The sequence below is a fragment of the Marmota marmota genome, unplaced genomic scaffold (assembly GCF_001458135.2).
Source record: "Marmota marmota marmota unplaced genomic scaffold, marMar, whole genome shotgun sequence".
Taxonomy (NCBI): domain Eukaryota; kingdom Metazoa; phylum Chordata; class Mammalia; order Rodentia; family Sciuridae; genus Marmota; species Marmota marmota.
Genome location: NW_025999961.1, coordinates 2179126 through 2206213, shown reverse-complemented (window position 1 = coordinate 2206213; position 27088 = coordinate 2179126). Strand labels below are relative to the sequence as shown.

At 35.7% G+C, this 27088-nt stretch overlaps 1 protein-coding gene across 2 annotated transcripts in view; it reads left to right on the top strand.

The window, feature by feature from the left end:
• Window positions 1-27088, top strand: part of Wdr70 (WD repeat domain 70) — a 281334-nt gene that overhangs the window by 222112 nt on the left and 32134 nt on the right. For both annotated transcript variants that reach the window (XM_015496352.2, XM_048802879.1), the window contains exons 11-13: window positions 7523-7622; window positions 10258-10342; window positions 11531-11669. In XM_015496352.2, coding sequence (XP_015351838.1) covers window positions 7523-7622; window positions 10258-10342; window positions 11531-11669 — 324 coding nt within the window. The remainder of the gene's footprint in view (window positions 1-7522; window positions 7623-10257; window positions 10343-11530; window positions 11670-27088) is intronic.

Here is a 27088-nt window from a genome sequence, read left to right as displayed (position 1 = left end):
GACATGCTCAAAAGTTCAGAGTTTCATTTTCTATATTAAGTATGTTCCTCTTATAAGCACCATGATATGTGATCTATGACATTGTACTCTAAGACTGTCACTGGTTCTCAAGTTCAAATGGTGTGCCTGGGAAGAAAATAATCTGAAGCTAACTTACTTGAAAGAAAGGGTCAGAAATGTGGGAAAAGAGCTTTCATCTAGTACCATTAAAAAAAGCAACTCAAATATAACCCTTCCTTTGCATGTCCTCCAATATTGAACTATTTCCAAGTGTTCTCCTGTCCCATTTCTATATTATCACCTGCAATAATTGTAACTGAAATAATAATTAATTACTTCAGTTGGTGCCAAAGAATATATAGAAGAAATGATGGCTATAAATCATTGGAAACAGACTACAACTTCTTAGGGACAATGGTTATCTGAAGCCAAGCATGATAAGAATTAAGAAACATTGCTAGAGAGAATTCTCATAGGCACAGAAAATGTAAAGAGGAGGAGTATAGTGTTTTTATAAAGTATTAGACATGGATAAAGTAGAATAAATTTGAATTACAGGGTCACTGGACTAGTATATGTTGGGTATTATTTGGTAGAATGTTAAGTAGAGGAGAAAGAATCAACCTTCTGAAAAAGTTGGTAATAATGCACCCATATAATGTTTACTGTGCTGGGCGTGGTTCACGTTCTTTATGTGTCAGTTAACTTTTGCAACATAACAAACTACCCCTAAAACTTAGTGGCTTAAAACAACATTTCTTATTTTTTTATGATTCTGTCTGTTGGTTGAGTGGTTTGGGGCAGTGCTTCTCCTCTGAACAGGTTTGGCTGATTTCTGAGGGGCTTTGGATTGCATTTGCAGCTGATAGCTCACTTGTGGCTGAGGGTCTAGGATGGCGTCTCTCATATGTCTGGCCCTTGCCTAATTGCCAGCTGGTGCTTATAGGATGACTGAGCACATGCCACTGATCATTCAGAAAACTAATCCATGCTTTTTCACCTGTTGGCTTTGTTCCAAAAGCAGCAAGAAAACAATTCAATGTACTTTCCTTTGCAGACTTTTTCCTGTGTCTTGTTTGCTAGTGTTTTCTGAAAAGCAGATCCCATGTCAGCATTTGATATATAAGAATTCTATTGCCAAAATGCTGTGAGGGAAAATTGGGTATATAGCCAGAGGAAGCTGGAGAGGCCGATGATGATATAGGTCTGATCCCCAGGAAAAAAAGAGGGAAGGGAGGGTAGGAAGTACCTCAGACTGCAGCATAGTTCTAAGAAAGCTTTGGCCAGGTCAATGGGAAGTCCTTGAGACTAAGTCACCCTGAACAGTTATTAATATGTTCCAGCTAAAATTGGGACTACTGTTTGATTAAGCTTATAGTAGTCAACAGTCCCTTTGTGGAAAGACTAGGGGAATATCACAACTTGCCCCAGTAGGTAGCAGTGTCCTTTCTTTCAGCAATGTACCTTTGACATCAATAGGCATTTGATCTGAAAATTGACTCAGATATGGGAACAGAGCAAGAGATCATGACTTTTTACTGTGGTGACCACCTTCAGGCTGCTGCTTTCCCATTTATCCTTCTTTTTCATTGTATATATTAAGCAGTATGTTTGTTGGTTGCCCATTATTCTGTCTCCAGAGATGCCCTGTGGTGACTACCATTTTTGCAGTTCCCTATGCATTAAGCCCTGTTGAGTGCCTCTCTGATTTTGCCAGTCATTACAGCAATTGCAGCCTCTTGCTACTTGAAATTTAACCTTGCAAGTGTTTCCATTGATATTACTGCCCCAGCTCTGTGACTAGCCCTGGGCTGCATAGGAGAGCTGCCACTAAACTTTTTGGTGATGCTGATCCCCTCTGTACATTCTTTGTGTGTGTGTGTGTGTGTGTGTGTGTGTGTTCTGGGGATTGAACCCAGAACCTTGTGCATGTGAGACAAGCACTCTACCAACTAAGCTGATATCCCCAGCCCTCACCTATGCATTCTTGATGGCCTTATTGAATGGTGTATCCTCTGGGCTCTCCCTTGAAAAATAATATTTTGTTTTTTTGACTTGACAAAATATATCCATTTCAGCATGCTTGCTTCTTCTATATTTCTTATTCTTTTATTAATCATCTACAGTAGAGCATTTTTGCTTTACTCAACATTGACCATCACTTTTCTAGGCCTCTAGTAGGATTCTAGAAGCAAAGTTATCTCTCCGAGATCCTTTCTAGGGTATTAAATCTTATGTTCAAAAATGGGTTCCCAAATCAATGAATCTTGTTTATTTAGCCTTACTTCCCTACCCCCTTGATCAAGTGTCCCCCAAATCCAAACTCAGGTTATATTTCATGATTCCTGCCAGTAGCTGCTAGCTAATTTTTAAATCTCTTCTAGTATATGTTCTCTTTCCTCCCTTATTAGGCCTAGTTCTTACCCAGCTGAGTAATAATACTGAGTTTAACCCTAATTATTATTCTGGCCGTCAGGAGAGGAGAAAGGAAAAGGAGAAGGTCCTAAGAAGAGGAGGTATCTGGTCCCTTGGAAGCTGGGTGGGGGTGGGGGGTTGCAGCAGGAAGAAATTCTAGTTTTTTGCTAGGCAAGAGAGAGTTACCTCTTTAAGCTGTGAGAGGTCTTAAGGTTTTGAGTGGGTGGGTAGTATGTCTACAGAACTAGCATCCTATGGGACATCTGTCCAAATATACTCTGACATTTCAGGGTCTTAGGTTTTCCCAACTAGAGTCCTGACTTTAGTTTTTTTGTTTGTTTATTTGTTTTATTTTTGCAGTACTGGGGATTGAACCCAGGGCCTCATGCATGCCAAGCATGCACTCTGCCCCTGAGACACATCCCAGCCCAAGAGCCCTGACTTTAGAATAATGAACCTGCCTTGGCTGAACATTTAAATGTCACTAGAGCTCTGTAAATCTAACTATCTGGTTTCCTATCTGTTGCTCAAATGTGTCAGTTCTTCTGCTACAGGAGATAACAGCCTCTTTGGAAGCTGCTGAAGTAGTCCACTTAGTCTTTACCTGTTAATGCCTCTCATTTTCATTATCCCTCTGCAAGGCATCAGTAAAACTTAACAGTAACCAACAAACACTTGTCTTTGTAGACAGGATTCCTTGCCATAGCTTTTAAATGCCTAAACATTGCACCCATGAGGACATTCCTCCACCCAGGTCACTTCCAGTACTTGGACAAGTACCACATACTATTTAGGACAACTCTAAATACAGAATTGAAAATACAAAATTGATTAGAATTGTTTAACACTAAGCTTGAAAATAGATTTCCTAGCGGGAAAGAATTTTTCTACCTGTTGAAAAGTCCTAGGAATAGATTTTAGGGGACAATCAAATATTAATACACCCAATTTGTGAAGTAGCCTAGTGCTTGCTTCCTTCTTGCTCATGGAGTTTGTGTTTTGGCACTATTGTTGCCTTTTAGAATCTTTCTGAAAGGAGGTATTCACTATACACTTATAACCTTGTGCTGACACAGGCAGAGAGACAGAAGATGAAATGTAACTTGGTCTTTTGGGACTGGTGAGAAGGACAGGGGTGGAAAGATAGATGTGAGGCATGTTATTTTAATAGGTTAATAAACTGAGAAGTAGAAAGATTAAATACTTTAGCCAGTTAGTAAGCTAAAATTTATTCTAGGTCAGCCTGACTCTAGTACCAGTATTATTTGTAATAAATTTTTCTCTATTTTCAGGTTATCAATTAAATCATTACAATTAAAATATTTTATTCTGTGGTTTTTATTTACTTTGATCACTTTGTGAATTGTCCTTTTCCTGTGATAGATATATGTAGAACAAGAGATAGATAATGGGATATAGGCAGAGTAACTGCTGGATGGAAACTCACTCACCCTTGGTACCACCATACAATGCTTGAATTATTGAGAAGTTCAAAAACTGATATGTTTAAGATTTTGTGAAAGATAGCGTAGCTTTCTTACCAGGAGGACTGTGAGAATCTGTTCTGTGCCTCTGACATTCTTTGTAGTGGTTTGCTGACAATCTTTGACATTCCTTGGCTTATGGAAGCTTCACCTTGATCTCTGCCCCTTCAGAATGTGATCTTATTTGGGAATAGGGTCATTGCAGATGAAATTAGTTAAAATTAGGTTATTCTGGAATAGGGTGGACCCTGAATCTAATATGGGTGGTGTCCTTATTAAAAGGGGAAATTCCTGCACAGGAAGAACACCATGTAAAGATGAAAGCAGCTCTAAGAAGGAAGCATCCTGCTGAAACTTTAGATTTTGGACTACTGGCCGACAGAAATATGAGATGATAAATTTCTGTTGTTTAAACAATCCAGTTTGTGGTACTTTGTTAAAGCAGCCCTAGCAAACTGATCCACCAAGTCATAAAAATAATGATAACAATGTAAACTCCACCTGTTTAGTATTTTTAGACAAAGAATATTGGAGCAATATTTTATGATTTTGAGTTAAGGTTTTTCTAGGACAACCATTTGTATCATAGTGTCTATCCCAACAATATGCTCTAAGATAATGACTATGATAGAGCCCAAGCCTTCCAAAAAATGGTTTAAACTATAATAAAATAATGTGCTGGATATTTAGACAGTTAGCAACCAGTGATAAAAAAGAAAAGAAGTAAATACTGTGAATTCCAGGGATAAGGATGCAGTAATCTAGGCCTTCATATAGTAAGCTTTTAATCAAATAAAGTAATATAAACAAACAAACAATAATAGCTTCTCTCTAGATAATTTAGTCTTCCCCTAACCTTCATCAGTATCTTCTTTAAGGAAACCTGTGCTGGTATAACTCTGAGATTCTGGAAGCAAATATTGATTGATATTTTCAGGGCTCATGGTCAATTGTTGTATATTTTGTATAAAAGTACATATTTATGAATATAGACAAGTTGCTTTTATAAAACTATGCCAACTATTCCATTACCAAAAATGATTAGAGAGAACTAATGGGAGAAATAAAGATAAAAGGTGCTAGTTGGAGCAAAGCCTATTCTCAAAACTGAAATCCATGTTGGGGATGCAGTCTGTGGAGCTAGAGCTGCCCAGATTCTAACCAGAATGAAGTGCTGTAACATTTAGGTGCTTACCAAATTAATGTTCTCCTTACCTGGAATGTCTTCCCCTTGTCTGCTTAGTTAAATATTCCCTGTTTTTCAGAGCATATTGCACCTTTTCTGCAAAACCTTTATTTTTGTAAGCCACAGAGTACTGACACTCATCTAAACTCCTACTCTCATATTTTTCATGTTCTATTCCTTAGGCAACTAAATGGTAATTACAAGACTATATTTGATAACATTCTCATTACAGCTAAATTTAAACCTCTACAGGGGCAGGGACCTTGTCTACTTTTTTCACCTTGACACGCTTCTGGGTACATGGTAGATAATTTAAAAAAAAAACTTTTTTTTAAATAAAGGATTGAATATATGTAAAAATAATCCCCACTGGAATGTAGTGTCTTCTCTCTGGAACACAATTTCTTGTTCCTGTCTTCTTCTCCTTCATCTGCCTTTATCAGTTAGGTCTCTGATTTCTTTTTGCTCCTCTTTTCCCCCATTCCCAAATCTAAGTTAAGGACCTCTCTCAGTGCTCATATATTACTTATGCTTCTCCACTGTTGCCCTTGTTACTCTGTATACTTATCCATATTTTCTCAGGGAATGTCAACTCTTTGAGGAAAGAAGCCTTGTTTATTTATGTACATTTATGTTTCCACTGCTTAATATAGTATCTGCCAGATAGTTGGTGTCCAGTTAATGAAATGTCAAATCAGTGAATTCTTTATGTCAATGAAAGATAGAAACATGATAATTAATACAAATTTGTAGGACTGGCACCCAGAGAAAGAACTGAGTGAGGTCAGTTTTCACTCAGTATGCATAAATTATTATAATTTTAATGAACTGGTCTACTTTGTGCTCCTCATTACTAAAAACTTTTAGGTGTAAGCCCAAGGACTGGGTGTCAGGAATTTTGTTGGGATGGTAAAGTACATGAGTTCTGTTTTGTGACTTACTCTTTGCTAAGAGTTGTTGTGATACCAGTGGCAATGGGGGTGACTTGCATTCGCATACATTTGATTCCCTGAGAGACCCACATGCTGTCATTACTAATGGTATCTGTGTCCTCTGCCATGGAATTATTCTAGGAAAATTGGTAATGGCCCAGAACTATTAATGTGTACACGCATATACACAGGTGCACATAAACAAACTGACACATGATTAGCCATCACAGAGGGTACTGTATCCATGGCACCTATATAGGGGATGAGGTATTTAATGGACCAGACTTTGTTCATGTAGATCTTACTTTGGAGGTGACTGACTTCCTAATACTTTGCCTGTTCTGGTTATTGAATTATAACCCAGTGGCAAGATTGGTGTAATAGAGATACAAAACATCAACTATGGAGAAGTGACATTAGAAGTATATTTATCTGCTTTCATCTTACCTCTCTTGGTTGTTGAGTGGTTATAACCATTTACTTGCAGTGATTTTTTTAAACAAGAGAAGATAAATAAACCTACAACATTAAATCATATTCTTCTTTCTTCATCTTATTTGGATCCTTATACATAAAGACTCAATGTTGAACTTCTCCCTTCAAAGCTTAAGAAAATGTTAGACAAGGAAAGACTAATTTTAAAAAATGTAAAAAGATGATGGTAGCTCAGATAAAAGAAGGGGGGGTTATAGTGCAATGTTTAAGAGTAGGCTTTTGGGGTTCAAACTTACAGGTCTATCACTTACAAACTATGTGGCTTTGGATAAGGCACTTGCCACTGTACTTCAATTTCCTAAAAGATAAAATAGGGATTTTAGTGATAGAACCTAATAGAATGATTACAAGGACTAAATAGACAAGGTAGTAAAAGATACAGTGCCTAGGATTTAAAAAGCATTATGTAAGGGTTAGCTGCTGTTATTATTTTCATAACCATTATCTAGTAGGCACATTAAAAATTCTGCAAGACCTACAACCATATATACGGTGTCTGGCATATTCTAGGAATACAATAAATATCTTTGTTTTGTTTTTGAAGTATTGAGGTTTGAACCCAGGCCCTTAAACATGCTAGACAAACAAGTACTCTAACACCAAATCACATCCCCAGCCTACCCAGAAATATTTTTGAGCAAGTAAATTGTATGCTCATTTGTATTTATATTTGATCTTTCAGGTAAATGTGGAAAATCATCCTAATAACTGTAATATGAAGAACTAAATGCAGTTGTAATCTTGTGTTGCTCAGAGCTTCCTAAAGCTGTCTGGAAAATGTCTCCTGCAGGACTTACATTATCTCTTCTTTATTTAATGGAGACTTTGAAAAGCCTTTCAGAATTTTTTTTTTTTTTTTTTTGGAAGGAAAGAAACTAAAATCAGTGAAAAACTAATACTTTATCTGTAGGTGTATATAATTTTCTATATGATAAAGTGAAATAGTCTTGCCTCAAAAATATTCTCATCTGAATTTAAGTGACATGTTAACACTTTGTGTTTACAAACAGGTTCATCCTAAATTCCACTATAAACAGGCTCATGACCCAGGCACAGACACTTCTTGTGTGGCTTTTTCCTATGATGGTAATGTCCTTGCCTCTCGTGGAGGTAAGTTTAAAAACTTTCTTTTTGATGTGTTTCTACATATAAAATGATGATATTTACCTCTTTAAAGAAGTCGTGCTAATATCCTAGCACTTAGTAAAGTTAGCTATGCTTTTTGTTAATGTACCTGTACTAGTATGTTTTTTTTCCCATTAAAATCCATTTTCAACTTGGCAACATTGTTTGTATTAGAAGTTATCAGGTAAAATTTAGAAAGCATATTTCTTTGCTTAAGAGTTTGATGCCGCCGTGGATGAGGTTTGCCCCTGCCCTCAGAATTTAGTAGATGATCTCGTACATTCTTTCCTTCTTATGCCATTTTATAATTCTGTCTCTAGTGTTTCAAAATCCTCGTTGACCAATGATTTTTTTACAGTTCAAATACTACCTTAATTCAGTTAAAAAAAATGTTTACCTAGATGTTATTTTTCAAATAATTCTAGATGGTCATATTTTAAATATGGTTGGATATAGGTTTTTTCCCTAATTTTTTGCTACATCTTTCTCACATGGATAAGGCTTCTTTAATACAAGGAAAAGGATAAAAGTGGAGGCAGGTTTAGGAGCTCTGCATTTTGGCTGAAAATTTTTTGTAGGCCCATTTGTGGAAAGAGAAAAGAAAATAGTGCACAGGGTAGACAGTTTGGAGCCATGTTACACATGACCTTAAATATCACATAAAGGGTTCAGTGCACATTCTGTAGGCCAAAGAAGGATCTACATTTTGCATGGACAAATCTCACAGTGTTAAGTTTATTTTTTCATCTATTCTCTTAACCTACTATATATTTTGAGCACCTACTATGAACATTATTCTAGATTCTGTGTATTGACTATGAATATCATAGACAGGGTCCCTTTCCTGAAAGAATTTATGATGTAGTACATAGGGTAGTGAAAGTGAGGAGAGGTGAAGAGACCTAGCACCATTTTCCCCTGTTTAATGAGTCCATGCCCTTTTACTCTTGGAAGCTCCATTCAGATTCTCTTTCCTCTCAGGAAGCCTTATCAATTGTATACAAATTATCTTTACTTGCATACTTAATAAAAAATCAAAACACATGCACATATAATTTTCTCTTTATGGTACACATAGCAAGTGTGGATCTATATGAAATATGTATTTTGTTTCATCAATTCTAGCCTGCTACTTGAGTTCTGAGATGACTTCTAATTAAAGCTACATATATTCTTTACTCAAAACCAGTGGTTCTTATTTAAACAGCGTGTCTGAATCCCCCAGGAAGATTTTCCAAATGGTAAAATACCACATAGAAGTTGTCACATTCTTTAGGGTGGTGTGCTTAAATTTCTGAGTTAGATTTGGGGGAGATGAAGGGAAAATAGAGGGTATTATAACTTGAAAATTCCTCCCAGCTTATTCTAAAACAGGCGAGTCTTCATCCACTTGATAAGTACTGTCTTAGAAGTATAGGTCTAACTCTATTTCAGTCAAAGCCATTTTGGTGACGATTCTTAACTCCCCCTTCCATCCTGTAATAGCTATTGGATAACTTAATTGACCAATACCACATATGCTATATTCCATCATTTTTCTTCCTGGATTTATAGGAAATGACAGATGGAAGTCTACTCAGCAGAGTCCCAAAGGTGTTACCTGGTGTTACTAGGTGCTCCTACTAGTTCCAGAACCTTCTGGGTTCACTGGAATTAAATGCAGATTAATGCTTTCATATTGTTTGAGAATTGTAAGAATATATTATTTTTTAATGCTAAAAGTAATAAGGTAACATTCCAAAGGTAAGTCTGATTACAAAGTTCTTTCAGTACAAGCAGGTTCTGAGTCTAACAATTGGGAATTCATGTACCTACCAGAATTTTGGATTTTAAACAGAAGGGTCCCTGAGGAGAGAAGGAGGGTTTTTATTGAGCTCTCTACTCACCTGACTTGCACCTGATCCTGATTCCTTATTGGACCTAAAGGGATGAGGCAGGCCTCAGCTGTAAGCACTGCAGAGCAAGAACAGCAAAGACATTACTTTTAAGAATTTGACTTTTGTTCTGGTCAGGAATTTGTTAGTAACCCTATAGAAACATAAAATATTCTTAAAAGAATATTCATTACTCTTTAAATTGCCTGAGAAAGCAGTACTCCCCAGCAAAGTGAAGAATGATAGCCACAGGTAGAATTACATGGGAGGGCAGGGAATAACATGGCTCATTCTCATTAATGTTAATGGATAGTTCTGCCCACATACTAATGGGGGAAAAGAATCTGTTGTAAATTGAACTATTTTCAGTACTGAAATTGATATCTTCCCAAGTCAGGTTATGCTCAAACATTCCGTGGGGAACTACCATCTGCTCTAAAATTCATGCTTTAGAGTTCTTCTAGCATACAGATGCTACATCAATCTCGAAAGTAATTTCTATAAGACTGACTCATTATCATGTATCTTTTTATTGTTCGTGCAACTATTACTGCTTTCAAACTTTCTTAACAGTTAAAAAAGTAAAATATATCTATCTGGCTTCTCTTTCTATCTTTCCTCCTTCCTTCTGTTCTTATTCTTCCTTTCTTACACTTATACACTGAGTTCAGATCTTAACTTTGAAATGAATCCTTTTTGTGAAATTCACCTTTTTCTTATTTTTTTCTTCCCCATTCCTCTATCAGGTGATGATACATTAAAATTATGGGATGTCCGACAATTTAATAAGCCACTTTTTTCAGCCTTGGGTCTTCCCACCATGTTCCCAATGTAAGTAATTTTTGGCATAGGACAATGGAAAAGAAATTTCTTTACCATAATGTTAATTTATATCATATCTTTTAGATCTTCTAGAAAAGGGACTTGAAAGAATGATTGAAAATTGTTTTATGAAAGATGCATTTTATTTTATTTTTCATTTTGTACATTCTTCAGATTAAAAGTTTTTTTGAAGTTAAATGACATGTGTGCTCCTGTGTATAGTTGTATATATGTTGTGTGCACACACAATTCCCTCAGTTATTCAAACTGTCTTGCTCTGGGTAACTGAATACTATTACTTCTACTAAGTTGGCAACTGGAACTTTTGAAGATTTTGTGAGGCAGCTAAGGTGGATTTTAACCTCCAAGTCCTTAATTGGTACCTAGGCAATGTTTCTATGTTGGTAGAAATGAAAGTTCATATTCATGATAAATAATGATCAACAGGGAGAGTATGAAAGTAATAGAAGCATCAAACGGAGGAAGCTGTGTAACAGTAGAGACCAGCTCTAACATGCTCCACTGCCCCTGCATCAGCTGTGAAACCAGATCAAGAAACAGACATGACTTTATAGTGGATGTGAATTTTGGAGCTGTAATGCCTGCTACCAGTAATACTCAATACATGAATTCTTTGGACCAGGTCTTAGATTATTCACAGTCAGGTGACCAGACCTCTGATAATAAAAGCCATTGAATCAGTGTCATCAATCATCCATTAGTTTCAGCAGTGCAACCTACTCTTTGTTTCATGGTGCTGGACTTATGTAACTGAAGTGATTTAGAGATGATGGCAGTGGTGGTGATAATAGAAAATAATAAACAATATATACTTAGACATTAATCACATATGTCTGTCTGTAGACACTCTCAAGGTCTACATTGAGTTTTTCCCACATTTCCTTGTACGACAACATATAATATAGAAGTTGAGAGCGTAGGTTCTGAAGTCAGACTGCCTGTGTTTGAATCCCATCTGAACCATTTCCTTGGGTGATCATGGACAAGGTTTACTTAACCTCTCTGCCTTAGTTTCCTCATCTACAGTGGTGATAATATCTACCTCATAGGGTTATTATGAAGATCGAGGAGGAGTTAGCTCTTTTTACAATGATGTTTATGTTTTATTTAATTCACTAATTGCTGTACTGTTATAGGGGTCATCAGCTTATACTTATGAACTCTTTTTGTTTTTAGGACTGACTGCTGTTTTAGTCCAGATGATAAACTCATAGTCACTGGTACCTCTGTTCAAAGGGGATGTGGCAGTGGCAAACTCGTTTTCTTTGAGCGCAGGACTTTCCAAAGAGTGTATGAAATAGACATCACCGATGCGGTATGTGTCTTTTTCTCCACAGCCTTGAGAAGGAAGTGAAGTTTGCATGTTAGCTATCTTTGGTTTTGATTTATTTTTAAAAATAGAACATAAACACTGGCCCTTACCACATAGTAGTAGCTGCTTTTTTCTGCAACACAGGAATCATCAGTACATTGTAGATTGGCTGATCTATCCTATCCCTTTCCCTGCTCCAGTTTTCTTATGGGTCCAGACTTCAGTCAGAATTTCAGCTGGGCCTGGGTCATTTTCCTTTCTGTGCCAACCAACTTGAGGAGGGAAGAAGCCGATAGTCACGGAGTATATACAGAAAGGAACATGCCACAACGTGCATGTTAGGAAAGATCCAGAGATTGTGGACAAGTGTGAAAGGTTATGCCCTCAGAGAGTGATGACATTTGTCATTATTTCCTAAACCCTGCAAACTTTGACAGAATTCTGCTTGCCAGAGTTGTGGTCATTAAGATAAGGCTCCACTTCCACTGAACTTATTTGCTGTCCAATTATTGGGAAGCTTAAAAAGTTTCAGATTTAATTCTGTATCTTAAAAAAAAAAAAATCCAGAATCTTTTACTTTCTTTACACATTTATATGAAATCTAAAATGCCAACATTCACTCACTCATTCCATCACGGTCTGAGATTGGTGCCACACATAATATAATAATAGTGGAGATTCCCAGAGGAAAAGTTGAATTCTCTTAAAGTGAGTATTATCATTTAAATGGGAAGGCAAATCATTCTAATTTTCTGAGTATGAAATGGGCCAATTAATGCCTGTGTAAAATTTCTTTGGCTCATTGTCAAAAGCTTTAGTAATGTCCTCTATCTTAAACACTACTCTTATGTAGTTTCTCCAGTTGTTTCAGCTCTTTGTAAATAGCTGAGATATATTATGCACTTAAGGATTCAGACAGTTGAACAATGGTTTTTAAATCACCAGTAAAAAGCTCTTGTCTCTAATGTTCTAGTGTTACTATGGAGTCTTAATTTGTAGGCCCCAAATTTGAAATCATGGTAGTTTGAGTATTATAGAAAATGTAAAGTAACAATAAAATGAATTTTGGATGGTTACTCAAGTTTTATAGATTCTAATCTCATGACATAATTTGAAATTTGCCAGCACTTATAATACTTTTCTGGGGTGCATCCAGGAGCCAACTAAAACACTAGAATCAGAGAAAAATAATTGACTTCATCAACTTTAATCTCAAAAAGTAAGATTATTATAATTGTTTGTTCCATAAGTAAGCTGTGTTCTGCTATGCCTCTCCATGACTGTACATTTCAGTATGATTCTTGCATTTGAAATCATAATTTAAGTTGAAATGTAAATAAATTAAGAAATGTAGAAGTATGATTGCATTTTTAACCATATGCTGAACTTCTGCAGTTTCAGGAGGAACATGCTATTTGCTGGAAAAAAACAATGTCTCATAATATGATAAAAGTTGCTTTTCTAGCTGGATATTTTTCTCCCTAGTGCTTACCACCACCTCATGTATTATATAGTTGTTGTTGTTATTATTATTATTATTTCTGTCTGCTTCTGCTAGGATATAAGTAGCATAAGGGCAGAAACATGTTTTGTTCACTGTGGTGTCCTCAGTGCTTAGAACAGTGTCTGGCACATAGATAGCATTTAATATTTAGTGAACAAGTAGGTATTCTACTTGGGGAGTGCAAATAATGCATATTGTAGAATATCAGTGTGCCACTGGGGCGGTGAATAAGGTAAGGGAGAGGAATTTATACTTGGAAAGATAAACTGGCACACCAAATACCATAATATGAAATTATTTTATCTTGTGGTGTGTTTTTAAAGCATAGAATGACAACACATTTAGGCATAGGTTTTGGAACAGTTAACTCTTACTGAAATGAAAAAAATAGATTTATAAGATTTAGTGAGCATTTCTGTCTCTGAAGGTTGGGGTTTTTAACTTGGGAAACTGGGTGAATGTTCCTCAAGATAAAAATATATCTATAGAAAATAAAGCAGATTTTGGAAGAAAGATAGTGAGTTCTGTTGTTGATATATGTTGAACTTGTAGTGCTTATAGGACTTTTGGGTATAGATGCTTGGTAGCCAGATGAGCAAATGAGTTTGGTGCTTAAGCAAAAGAAAATACAGTTTTAGGGGAAGCATTTATAGTTTACAGTTTCAATATTAGTTGCTGATGAGTTTGACTGAGGATAGGGCATAGAGGATAGAAAAGATGAGCCTGTAGAATCTAAGGGATGAGCAAATAAAAAGAAGCTAACAAAGGAAAAGTTTCATTAAATATAGTTACCATATACTGGGTCATCTTAGAAAAATCAGGAAACAGATTTTGAGATCCATTCAAATACGTAGATGAAGAGAAAACTCCAAATAGAGATAAAACCACACACCTTAGAGGGGCCTTTACATCACTGGTTTAGTTGTGGTATTTTTCGGAGTGGAGTGTTGTTAACATCAACAACATTAAGTTGCTTTCAACTTAAGTATAGAATGTAGGTTAAAGGGGCTTTAAGCTCCCCCTTTGACCTATTGTCTTAAGTTTTAAGTCTTCTTGGATTGTAGAAGAAACTAATGTATTTCTCGGAATGGGTAAAGTGTGGGCACATTGGTGAATGTGCAAACCCCCCCCGCCCCAAAGCCCTATTCTGTTGTATTTTTTTCATTAAAAACCAAATAGTTATTGTTCTTTTAGTGATACCAAATATGCATAATTGTTTTTGAGTTTTGATTTGCACAAAGGCAGCCTCCCATGTTCTTAGCTTGGTAGTACAATCAGTTGACTAGGCTCAGGCAGGGTGGTTCCATGTCCAGTCACCTTAATAAAGGACAATTGGTTGTATTCTTCTCTCATGCTCTTCTAAAACAGAATAAATCCTTAGGTAATTATATTCTAGGACACCAAGTTTAAATCATTATATATAGGAATCAAACATAGTTTTCAGTCAGAAGATGTTAGTTTATGCAACTGATCTTATTAATTTTTTTAAAATCCTATAATCTTCACCAAAAATAGCTTATAAAATATAGCAAGTGCATGTTTTATATGTATTTTGAAATGAAAATTTTAAAAGGCACTTGTTTTAACTCTATGATTTGTCGTAGTCTGAAAATTTTCCTTTCTCTAGTATAGAGACTCAACTCCATCACTAGAAGAATGGTAATATTTAACTTTTACTATCATCATAGGGATGTTTACACACCTTTTACACTTGTCTCAATTATTTTTAAAAGCTACCTTTGTAGTTCAGTTGTGTTTCTTCAAGCCCACACACATATTCCTTATTTATTACCCAATTCTTTGTGATTTGAGTAATATGGTTGGCCTCTTTTCTAAGGTGAATTTTAGGATATAACTCAAATTTTGAGTTTTACAAGCTCACTCTTGTTTTTTTATAGTTGGGACCTTATTCTTTTATAATGTTGTTTAAAAGGCTTTCATTACTTTTGTGTAATAAGAGCATAGGCAAAGAAGAATGGATAAAATAGAATTAGGAGATGACGTAACAATTTTAGAAAAAGAATAAACCACAAAAAATTTTAACCTTTTCTAAAACTTATTTATGGAAATGCTCAAAAATAACAAAAGCATTATTGACCTAGTAATTTGTTTTTGGGTACTGGGGATTTAACTCAAGGGTACTCAATCACTGAGCCACATCCACAGCGTATTTTATATTTTATTTAGAGACAGGGTCTCACTGAGTTGCTTTAGTGCCTCACTTTTGCTGAGGCTGGCTTTGAACTCACTATCCTCCTGCCCCCATCTCCTGAGCTGCTGGAATTACAGGCATGCACTACTGTGCCCAGCCTTGACTTAGTAATTTTTATTCAAACTGAATTTGTAGTAAAATGACTAATAACACTTTCTCTAAAAATATAAAACCAAAATGACATGCTTTATTCATTGTAGAAATCTATTGCCACTTAACACTTTTTAAACCTAAGCCTGATTAATAAAGTTGTTTTGACCTGGTGTTGTTTTAAGGTGGTGGCCTCTTCACTTCATTCCCTTTGGCAGTAATTTGAGAGATAAGAGGCATGTCTAAGTGTTAGGTGCATTTAATGAGTTTGAAGGCAGTGGTTGTCTTTATAAAGCTAAGTCTAGTTGGAGAAAATATATTTTCTGGACCTGTCTTCCTGGAACTGTATCAGTTTTTTTCCTGATCATCAAAGGCAGGAAAATGGGGGAAAAAAAGCGACTTTTCTATTTGTTATTAGTATTAACTTTGGTCTTCTGTTAAAAGATAGGAAGAACTTTAAACTTTTCTACAGTGAGATTTGAGATTTACTTATTTACCCACTTAAGTTACTACACGTTTTATTATTTTCCCTTATTTTCATGAGTATTGGTAGAAATATACATAATTATTGTTAAAACTATGTTAAGTCAAAATTCAAATACTTAACCAAAAGGAAGGCAAAGTTTTTATGTGTGACCCATTTGTTTGATTATAGAGACGGTTTACTATATTTACTGAGGAAAAATAAAGTCCATATTGTATTTAAAACAAAAAGATTTCTTTTAAAAATCAAATATTTTCCATGAAAATACTGTTTCCTTCCTTAATCACGGGAAGTTTTGATGAGAACTTGACATAACATTACTTTTCTTCACCTTGCAATATTTGGTTCTTCATATACATATTTCAATGAAAGTTATATCAGATTAACTTTTTGTATAATATTAATTGTATTTTTTATTATAATTAATACACACATATAAAAAGATGACAAAGATAAAGATCATGAAAAAATAAATATAATATCTAATTCTACTACCCATATTATTCCTAATATGACATTTAAATTAATCAATTTTAATGTTCAAGAAAATTGATATATGTGCATAAAATGACATGTAGCATAAAATGAAAGTGTTGCACATAAATATATTTAACATGTAATTATGTATAACATAGTTTTACCACTCTTATTTCACATAAAAGTTTGTATTTTATTAAGAGAATATTAATATTTTAAATTCAAAGAGATTGAGGAGAAAGATACATGGATATAAACAAGGCTAAGACATTATTTGACCATAAAGCTAGCTATTTATCTTAATTTATAAATATAAAGAAACATCCTGACCATTCAGACCATAAGTCATGCTCTTTCGATTGTACCTATGTAGGAGAGCAGAAGAATAATTCAAATTAATGGGTATTCCAAAAGTCCCGAGAATTGGCTTTGGAATACATATTTGTTCTTACATTTGAATATAGATATATCAGATTTGGGAATTCACATCAAACAAATTACTGAACCTATTCCTGTGAAAGCTTGACCCTGAAGGAGCTGAGGAAATCATCTGTTCTTCTGTTTTGGGAATACACTAATCATCTGTCTTACTAATATAAAGTCCTAGTTCAGGTAGAATTACACATTTTCTGTAAATGTAGGATTCAAGCAATGTTTTTGCTTAGTCATAATCACACAAGGAATTACATAGAAACAACTTGAGCGATCAGCAATGGAAATGCCAACTGAAAGTAAACTCAAAAGGCTGTATTTTGCATTTTCTGCCTTCTAAAATACAGTGAAACCTTCTTAATGCAAAACATAGAAGATGGAAGAATGGGTTTTGAATTAACTAGCTTTCCATTATCTGATTTTTATTATGAAGCAACCAGGTAGCTGATTGACTAGAAAATAGCAGTTGCTTTGAATTTTGTATTATTTTGAGTAAAATGATATCAGGCTTAATGAAATTTTACTGTAATTCACTCTTTTGGGAGTATTAAACAATGCAGATCCTAAAGATAACCTTATCCGTGTATTTGTACTTCATGAAATGTTTGCCCACACTAAGTGGTAGGACAGTAGACTTAACTTGGGTGTGTGGAGCATTTGCTCTTTGAGAACAGGAAGGCAAGGTATGAGAATAGTGGTTGTTGCCTGGTCTTCTAAGATATGTGAGGGTTTGATAGGGAACCTGGGAGAAAGATGGTAGTTTTAGTGTAAACCTACCAACAGCACTGAGGTGTTTTCTTCACCAGCCCTGTCTTTTCAAAGGTCAAGTGCTTCCAGCATGGCCACTGGGGCGATGTTTCACCATCAAAAGGCACAATGGTCAGTCAGTGCTACTTTGTGTAGGAGTTTTTTGTTGTTATTATTGTTGTTTGTTTGTTTGTTTTAGTTACTGAAGAAAAGAGGTAGAACAACCTTGCAGTTTTGCTGCCTTCATAATTTGGAATAGTAGGCCACCATGAAGACACCAAACACTTTCTTTCTTCTTTTTAAACTTTTTTTTTTATATACTGGGGATTGAACTTAGGGGTACTCGACCACTGAGTCACATTCCCATCCCTATTTTGTATTTTATTTATTTTTGTGGTGTTGGGGATTGAACCCAGGGCCTATGCATGCAAGGCAAGCACTCTACCAACTGAGCTATCTCCCCAGCCCACCAAACGCTTTCTTGAGTTCTCCTGAAGTAAGCATCATGCATGCATGATTTAAACTTAATTGGAACTCGGCTCAAGTCACCTGCAAAGTTAGCCTCACAATGTCCAAGAGGAGCTGATGTCACTAAGACCTGATGAAATTACTTCCTGTAATCATTGTACCTAAAGGTACCATTCTATGGAGGTTCCAGGACAATATTACTAAGGATTTGAGGAATATAGTTTAATGCTCATCTGTAGGCACATGAGAATAGAGGAGGGGGGAAAATACCTACTGATTTCCTTGTTATTAAGCTATTAAAATCTGCCTTATGAAGTTTTGAGATGTTCTATGTAGGGGAAAAGAAACTAACTTAGTGTTCATTCTGTTTTATCCTTAAAAAAAAATCTTCCATAGTAAAATTGGCCTTTTTAAAATTGTACTATGTTTAAATTGTACTATGTTCTATGATTTTTTAAAACACATGAATAGATTTGTGTCATCACCATCAACACAATGAAGATGCAGAACACTTCTGTCAACCCCCCAAAACTCCTCTTTTGTTATCCCTCCATAGTCACACTCACTTCTTCTAGCCCCTACTCCTAACCGTTCCCTGATCTTTCTCTATCCCTGTTGTGTTGTCTTTTCAAGAATGTCATTAAAGGTCTCATATAGTCTGTAACTTTTTTTTTTTTACCCCTATGCTTTCTCCTAGAAGTTGTGCACTTTTCTGTTTATGTTTAGGTCTACGACACATTTTAAGCTAATTTTTCTGTAATAGAGTAGGTATAAGTTAAGACAGAGAAAACTAGTGTGAAGCAAGGGAGTGCCATAAAGCTGTCTTTAAATTTTTGATATTTTATTCATCACAGATGTTATTATTATTAAAATAATGAAGTTTCTTATAGTAAAAGTCTGTTAATATGAGAAATCCATGATGAATAAAATACTAACATTTTAAATAAAAATGTGATATCAACAATGCTGTACCAACCTGTTTTGGAGTCTGAGGAAAAAGGAAAATTCAGTTGGATTGATACTATCTTTATTTAAAATTTGATATTTTATACATCATAGAGTTATTATTTTTTTAATTTCAAAAGTGTTTTTTTCTATGGAGGACCAGAGTTAGGGAATGATAAACTTACTTCTCTTTAGTGGTACCTCTTTAGTGGTACCTCTCATTCTGGGCTTCTTCCCTGTTCTACCTGCTGCTTTTACTTTTCAGAGTTAAGTAAGTATACCTTGCCTCCTGTCAAGGTTTTATAACCTCATTCAGAGGAAGAGACTGAGTGGAGTGTGTTTCCTCTGTTACCCAGAACCAATTAGAAGCATTTTTTACACTGAAAATATTACAGTTGTAATGGAAAGCACAAAATGAAACTGTGGAAATTCCAGCTCATGTGCCCAGGAGGAAGCCTGTGAGTTAGCTGCACATTTGGAGGGATATTCACATGGTAGGAAATAAAATAATGTCATTGATCATGGGGTGAGTCACCTCTCTTACTCTGACTTTGTATTTCCCTGACTAACTATGCCACAGGTAGAGCTACTGGCTTTTGCTTAATTAGCTGATGTTTGCTGTTAGGCATGCTTTGCTCTCGGTGTTTTCCAGAGTCTGTCTCTTTGCCTACCTGAGAACTGACTTAACTCTCTTATATAAGAATCAGGCTTACTTTTAACAGGAGATTTTATTACCTCCCTAAAGAGTTCACATTTAACTCCCCTCTACTTCACATTCTCATGTTTAGAGCCTACATCCTTGACTCTGGTCCTCATGGACTTGGAGAACAGCTGGTCAACATCCTCTATTTCCTTGAAGATTATAAAGTTGCTGTTCAGTATTCTCTTGTCTAAGTGAACTAAACTTAATCTTTCTTTTTCTTTCTTTTTTTTGGTTAAAATTTCCTTGTGGATCATATTTTCTTAGGACTACTATTATCTTTGATAATTTTGTCCACGACGTTTCTAAATTCTCCGGTGAACAAATTAGAGTAAGGGTTTTATTGGGCTAAAAGTGGTGTGTGTGTGTGTGTGTGTGTGTGTGTGTGTGTGTGTAGACATCATATTCCTAATACTTGGAATTAACACATGACACGTAGTTGATATATGGTGAAAATGTTTTTGCTGATTTTGCTTTATTATTTTATTGTAATATGTTCTTATTGGGACTTAAACTAATTGACCTCTCACTTTTTCTTGTTTTTGTTTCCTTTTTATAGTTTTAAAAAATTAATTTGGAATTTCATAGAATAAATATATTCGCTTTTAGATTTGATGAAAGGAGAGCACATTTAATTTTATTTGCTTCTTTACAACTTGAGATTGATGATCATTTTTTCACACTTACTAAAAATAGCTGTGTTTTGAGTTCAATGAAGGAAACTCAAATGTGCCACCCTTGCTTAAAATATTGGTAATTTAAACTCTAATGAGTATAATTTGTTTTTAGTTGTTATTTTTTTTAAATATATTTTTCAGTTTTTGGTGGACACGACATCTTTATTTTTTTTATTTTTATGTGGTGCTGAGGATGGAACCCAGCGCCCCGCGCATGCCAGGCAAGCACGTTACCACTTGAGCCACATCCCCAGCCCCTAGTTGTTATTATTAATGAATATTTTTTATAAAACATTGTGCTGTGAAGTAAAAATTATTTGTTGGGAATTTGACATTTTTTAAAAAAGTCTAATCATTATTCTTCCTTAGGAGACACGTACTGATATGCTTATCACTTCATTTATTTTCTTTTTTTAAAAAAACAACTTTGTAAATTTGTCTTTTTAAACAGTAGATTCTTAATTTGCAGTTGCAATTATTTAGATTCTGTATTCAACATTCTCTGAAATGTTTACCATAGGATTTCAAATTTTAATCCTGTATAATAAGGTATCTTTTCTTATATTCATCTCTTTGACATTTGGGAAGTTACAATGTAAAGTGAAGGGCCAATCATGTGGGGCCTTGGTTTTCATGAACAAAAGAAAGAGGACCAGAAGGAGGGCTTGTCAAGTTTCATAGTTTATGAATTTACTAGTGCATTTAGTCCCGTAACAGGCTATATCAGTAACAAGCTACTTATTGGTGTCAGTATTTCCAAGTAAATGGTTTTTACTTCAATTTCTAGTTTTTCAGAACCATTTAAATAGTCAGTGTTTCCCTTTTATTTAAACAGAAACTTTTTTCTACTTCTCTGCACAAGAATTTATGTTTTATTTAACAGGTGTTTAAACTTACCTACTTTTCCTTATATAGACACATTGGCCATGAATGGCAAAGCTGGATGAAGAATCAACCACAAGATAATATAAACCTGAGGGATGAATATACTTAACTCCTTATAAAATACCAGAGAGACATAAAAACCTGGGTTTGTAGAAGTTTAGAGATCTCAGAAAGAGACACTGTCTTTATATGATGTGTAAACATATAACACAATAATGACGAGTGCTCCAGCGTCTGATCCCAGCATCATATGTTTTGTGCATTGATGAGCCAGGGAAAGAACTTTGTGTCTTTTAAGATTTCCTGACATATTTTTCTCTCCCAACATGAACGTGATAAATGATCTTAGGTAATAAGTTTTCCAGCTGTTCTATCAGAACTCTGGCCAAACTTTCACAATTAAATATAGTGTGGGGAAGAATGAGGGCTATAATTAGCATATATCCCAGGATGGTGATTGTCCCTTCCTGGAGTGATAGATCATAGTCTAGGAGGAGGAGTTGTGAGACCCCCCAAAAGGCTAAATAAAAGAATATGACATATAAAACATCTTGATCTGTACCACACTAATATAAATAACATTTTATATGTTATCTATATGGGAAGATTCAGCTTTTCCTGTGTGTTTTTGGTTTTACATACTTAATTTTAAAGACTTGACATGCATATAGTTCTTATCTGCTAGCTAAGAATTGGATAAACTTTATGTATTTGTGCTTTGTTCATACAGATGAAGGAGTGGGGTTATTATTTTTATTTCCATCTCCAACTGTTGATAAATGGAGAAAGGGAAAGGGGCCTGAATCTGTGTAGATTGATTTAGGAGAGATGTGCATAGGTAGTGCTTCCAAGCTTTCCCCCAACCTGGTCCCTGTGACAAATGGTAATATGTAATATACACAGATATGACTGATTTTGCTGGAAGTAACTAACGTGAGGTTCTAGTGCCCTCAGCCCTACTCATGCATGAGGGTTCCATGTCCTGTAACCCATTCTGTGCCCACCAGTGGGAAATTTTGCTGCTTCTCAGTGGATTCCCTGAATGGGGCCTGAACGATATGAACCATGAAGATGACCACCCACCTATGTTGCTCACCCTATGGACTCCAGCTTCAGCTTCCTGTTTGTTTCCTGCTCCCAGACTAGCATTAATAAGAGTAATTACCAGACTCTCTTCAGTCATTATTTGGGCTTTCTTTGCCTTCATAAATTATCAAGTAACAGAATTGGAACAAACTTAACATTTAGTGTTTTGAATTAGATGAAGAAAATTGTGTTTAATTTTCTTACCCAAGAGACCTTCCATTTTCTCTGAGAACTTTTTCTTGTGATGAAATTCTTTAGGCAAGTTTATCAGATACAGATGTGATTAATTTAGTGCCAAGGACAATTACCAGGTTCCAGATTTTTGCTGATTTGATAGTTACCTTAATTTTAGAGCCTAGACTGTGAATAAATAGATTTTAATAAATGCATTTTCCATGGGTTTTATGGGAATTAATTTGATAATTAGATGCCAATTTTATAAGCATAATCTATGTATCTGTATCAAATATTTATAGCAGGTGCTGAGCAATACTTCCTTGCTTGGTTTTTCTGTACTGACCTTTACATTAAAATTCTGTGGTGTTTTTTCTTGTCACCATTGGGCTTCTGTGTCTGGCTTATCAGATAGAGAATTATTTGGGACTGATATGAGAGATTTCCAGCAAGATGACAGTTGCTAAAAGTCTGGTCCATGGTAGGGCTTCCTTGGAGTTGGAGGATTGAGGAAGGGAAAAAGCCGTGTGTTCATTTACAGAAATGTCTGCCTTTAGTCTCTGGCATTCAGGGATATCTCTATGGAGATCAGGTGGGTGTTTTGAGTGTTATTTATTGGAGACAGAGTTTTACTCATCAGATTTTCTGTCTGAATTTAGAGGAAAGAGGCCAAACTCCCTGATCCACTCAGGCTGCAAAGTCATCCCAAGTTTTGGAAAAGCCAGGCTTTGAGAAGGAATGTAGGGAACAAGGACAGGACAAATATCCTGAAAAAATTGAAGCAATTCCCACATAATTCTTCTATTTCCCTGGCCCAGTTTAATATAGAAAACAATTTTTCCTTCTCCACAAATTAAGTCTCATGCTTATGGAAATCTGAAGAAAGTTATTTCTCCAGTACCTTCCTGGTTTAATCTGCCTTCTTTTTATTTGTTTTGGGCTCAAATCTTGATCTGCACTCTCAGCTTTGGAGATTGCACCCATGGTCATTCAAATATATTGGATAGTCCTAAGGATGTCCATAACTCTAAGGCTTATTTTATATAAGTCTTCTTTAATATAAGTCTACAAAATTGTGTGACATTCTACTTCACAGACAGGTGTTAGGCTCTTTATTTGAAAAATCTAAAAATGCTTGTTCTCCCAAGAATCACTGTGTTAGCTTAACTATTCTTGTACTCTATAACAGAAACCAAACATGAAAAAAACAGATGGAGTTTGGTTTACAGTGTGGGTCAGCAGCTGGGAATGATCAGGAAATGATGTTTCAACATGATCATGTTTAAGGCATAAAATTATGAAGGATGTTGGGCTTCTTTTAGCATGTATAGTAGAATGAGGGTGGTGTTTGGATATGTACAATACAGACATCTAAGATATTGTACAGGCATTGACTTCTTTTATAGTAACATTGTGAACTGGTGTGCTTTTGTTTTTATGGCTTTAGTGATACTATCTACTACCCTCCACCTCAAAGTTTCTGGGGAATAAACCCAGGGCCTTATAAATGCTAAGCAAGCACTCTACCACTGAGCCACATCCCCAGCTCCCATCCCCAGTTATATTTTAATATAAGCTTGTAAAAATTTCTAAGTTAGGTGAGTTTGGAAATGATTAAAAATATCCTACCTTCCTTCTTCCCCATCTTTCAAAAGGGACCTTGCATGGTTAAGTATTTTAAGGGAATGAACCATGGAATGAGAGAAACCTTCCCATCCAAACGAGGTCCCCTATGTGTAAGTTGTGTTACCTTGGAAAAGTTACCGCCCAAAGCCTCAGTTTCTTCATCTATGAACTGGATGAGATTAATAATTTTGAAGTATTGTTGTGAGGGCTCAATTTCATTAAATTAAGTTTTGGAAACCTAATATTTCCCTTTCTACTATGTCCTAAAATATAAGTCCATTTCTCTCTTTGGTTTCCTCATCCTCCTTTCTTTATTTGCTTCCATGATTTCACTTAAAGTAAACCAAAAACCACAGAAATAAATTATTTGGAATTTTTTGTGGCCATTTCACTTTTGCTAATGGGTAATTCAAAATTCCTGTATTGGAATTGTGCCACTGCTGATTGTACACAGTGCTTCTTTGTTCACAGCCCACCCCTCCCCCCTTTCTTTTGGTCTCTCCAGGGAGGAGAGATCTCTGTGTTGAGCACATTTAGTTCTTATAACTCCTTCTGACCATCTTACTTGTAGCCTCCAACCGTGGTTATCATGTCCTAGTGGCTGTTGGAGCTCAGTACATTTTGGGCCATTTATGGTTGCTCTGTACCGCCAAGTTCTAAAGCTAAAATAAGAGTGGGCTTTGGTTTAAAGAGTAAAACTAATTTTTTATTAAAACGGAGTTCAGTTTTGGCAGTTAAAGGAAACTTCATAGTTTGGTAAGATGAAATTGATAAGTGCCAGAATAAAATGCTTTATCAATTTAATTAAACAAATCATATTAAAATATGTAGGCTAATTTCAGAATCTACTTCTTTGCATTGCAGTGGCCTTCTACCATTTGAATCTTATGATGCAATGTGAGGGTGTTGCCTTTGATCATATAGATCTGGTGTCCTGATGTTCTTTCCTGATCCTTTGACTCACATGTGCTTCCTACCTTCCATCTGCTGCATTACTCAATAAATCTGTAGATCTGAATGTTTTGCCAAAGAAGCACCTCTTGAGGAACAGGATGAGGGAGTTTGGGGTGGTTGGTTGACTGAGTGATTGCACTCTAAGTATTTATAGCTCATCTGTCTTCTAATGGCTCCTTAGGCTTCTAGCAGGCACGTGTCCATTGTTGTTGAGCAAAGCCCAGTACGAATGTTTGACAAGTTAGCAGCATGGCAGCTCTGCTTGCTTCTCAGGCCTGCTGCTGTCTCAGGGATTGTTTGGTTTGGCAGATGGCCAGCTCTCTGCTATAAGATGCATTTCCTTGACAGGACAAAGTGTGGAGCCGCATTAGCTGCAAAGTTTACAAAGGTTAGCTAAACACACACAATAAATATTAATAAACAAGAAAGGCCCACCCACCTTTGACTTTGAATTCTGTTTCTTCGTTCTGTGTTTTGGAATCCCTGTAGTATTTGATTAATAACCAGTCTTAGGGTAATTGAGCTTTAAGTATTCTTTGCCTAATTTAGACTGCTCACAGGCCCCTCATTGGCTACTTTGGTGACTCATTGCCACAGTGGACAGATCTCTGGAATGACTGTTTAGCTCAAGGGGTCTTATTGCCTCTCCCTGCTTTGGAATGAAAAGAGGGTAAATGTGCTTCTTTGTAAGAGCTTATATGCTCACCAGTCATGTATGCCTTAAAGCTCTGGAGGATCAAGGATGTGTACAGGAATAGAGGTGCAGTGCCCTTGGACTCCCTGGAAAGCAATCAGATATTGGTCTGTTGGCCTGAGCAGTTGCCTCTCTCTAACATTTACACCCTCAGCAAAGAGGGAGAGAGTAACAGTAACCTGCTGCCCCTGGAAACTGCCTATTTGGCTGGGTGTCTTGGAATTTATCAGGCCTACATTGTGGATCTTTTCCAAATCTGCACCCTGCTCACTTGAAAACATATTTGAGCACCAGTAATCTTAGATGCTTAGCCAGACCTCTGGAGAACCAAGGAAGAGAAATAACTCTAATACTATATCTTTAAGAATGTCCTGGGGCCATTTGTATGTGACAGATTTCTAGGATCACTGAAAAGCCCCTTTTCATTGTCTTGTATTATTAGTGTACATCTTTTCTCTGGGACTACATTAGGAAGAACTAATCTGGCTGCATTTATAAAATATCTGAATATAATAATTATATGGAGAAATAAAATTATTCCTCAGGGAGTATACTGATTTTAGCTTGTAAATTGTTGCCCACTCTACCTAGCAAAGCATCCCATTTAGTCATGGATTTAGGGTGAACTGTAGCTTTTCATTCACTCCTTCAGGACACATTTGCTGTGCATTGAACACTACCCTAGGCACTTTGAATACATTGCCAAACAAAACAAAATTGGCCATAGAGCATATATTCTGGTGGGCAAGGCAAACAAAAGCATAATTAATGAATGAATATTTTGTGAAAAGATGATGCATTATATGAAGAAAAAGAAAAAACAGTAAGGGGAGTTGTGTTTTAAATAGGGTGGACTGAGTAGTGTTGACATTTAAACAGAGTTTTAAAGAGATGAGTCTTGTCTCAGATTAACTTATTCTATTAAACAGGGTTACACAAGCATGATGTTAGGAAGTTTTGTTTGTGACTCTCCTCATGTTTCCATATACCTGGCTGTGACTATCAGGAAGTTTCCAGTGGTCTAGGCATGGCTCTCAAATTAGTCCCAGAGGCAGAGCACCTGGAAATCAGTCTGCACTTTGCAGAAATCAGTTTGCACTTTGTGAACTATTGTTGTACCTAATTCTACCTTACCATCCAGGAGCAGTTTTATTAGGAGAAAATTTGAATTTTATACACATACCTATTAAAGTTGGTTCTGTAAACATATGCACAAAGCAGCAATAACCAAAAAAAAAAAAAAAAAAAAAAAAAAAAAGGAAAAATT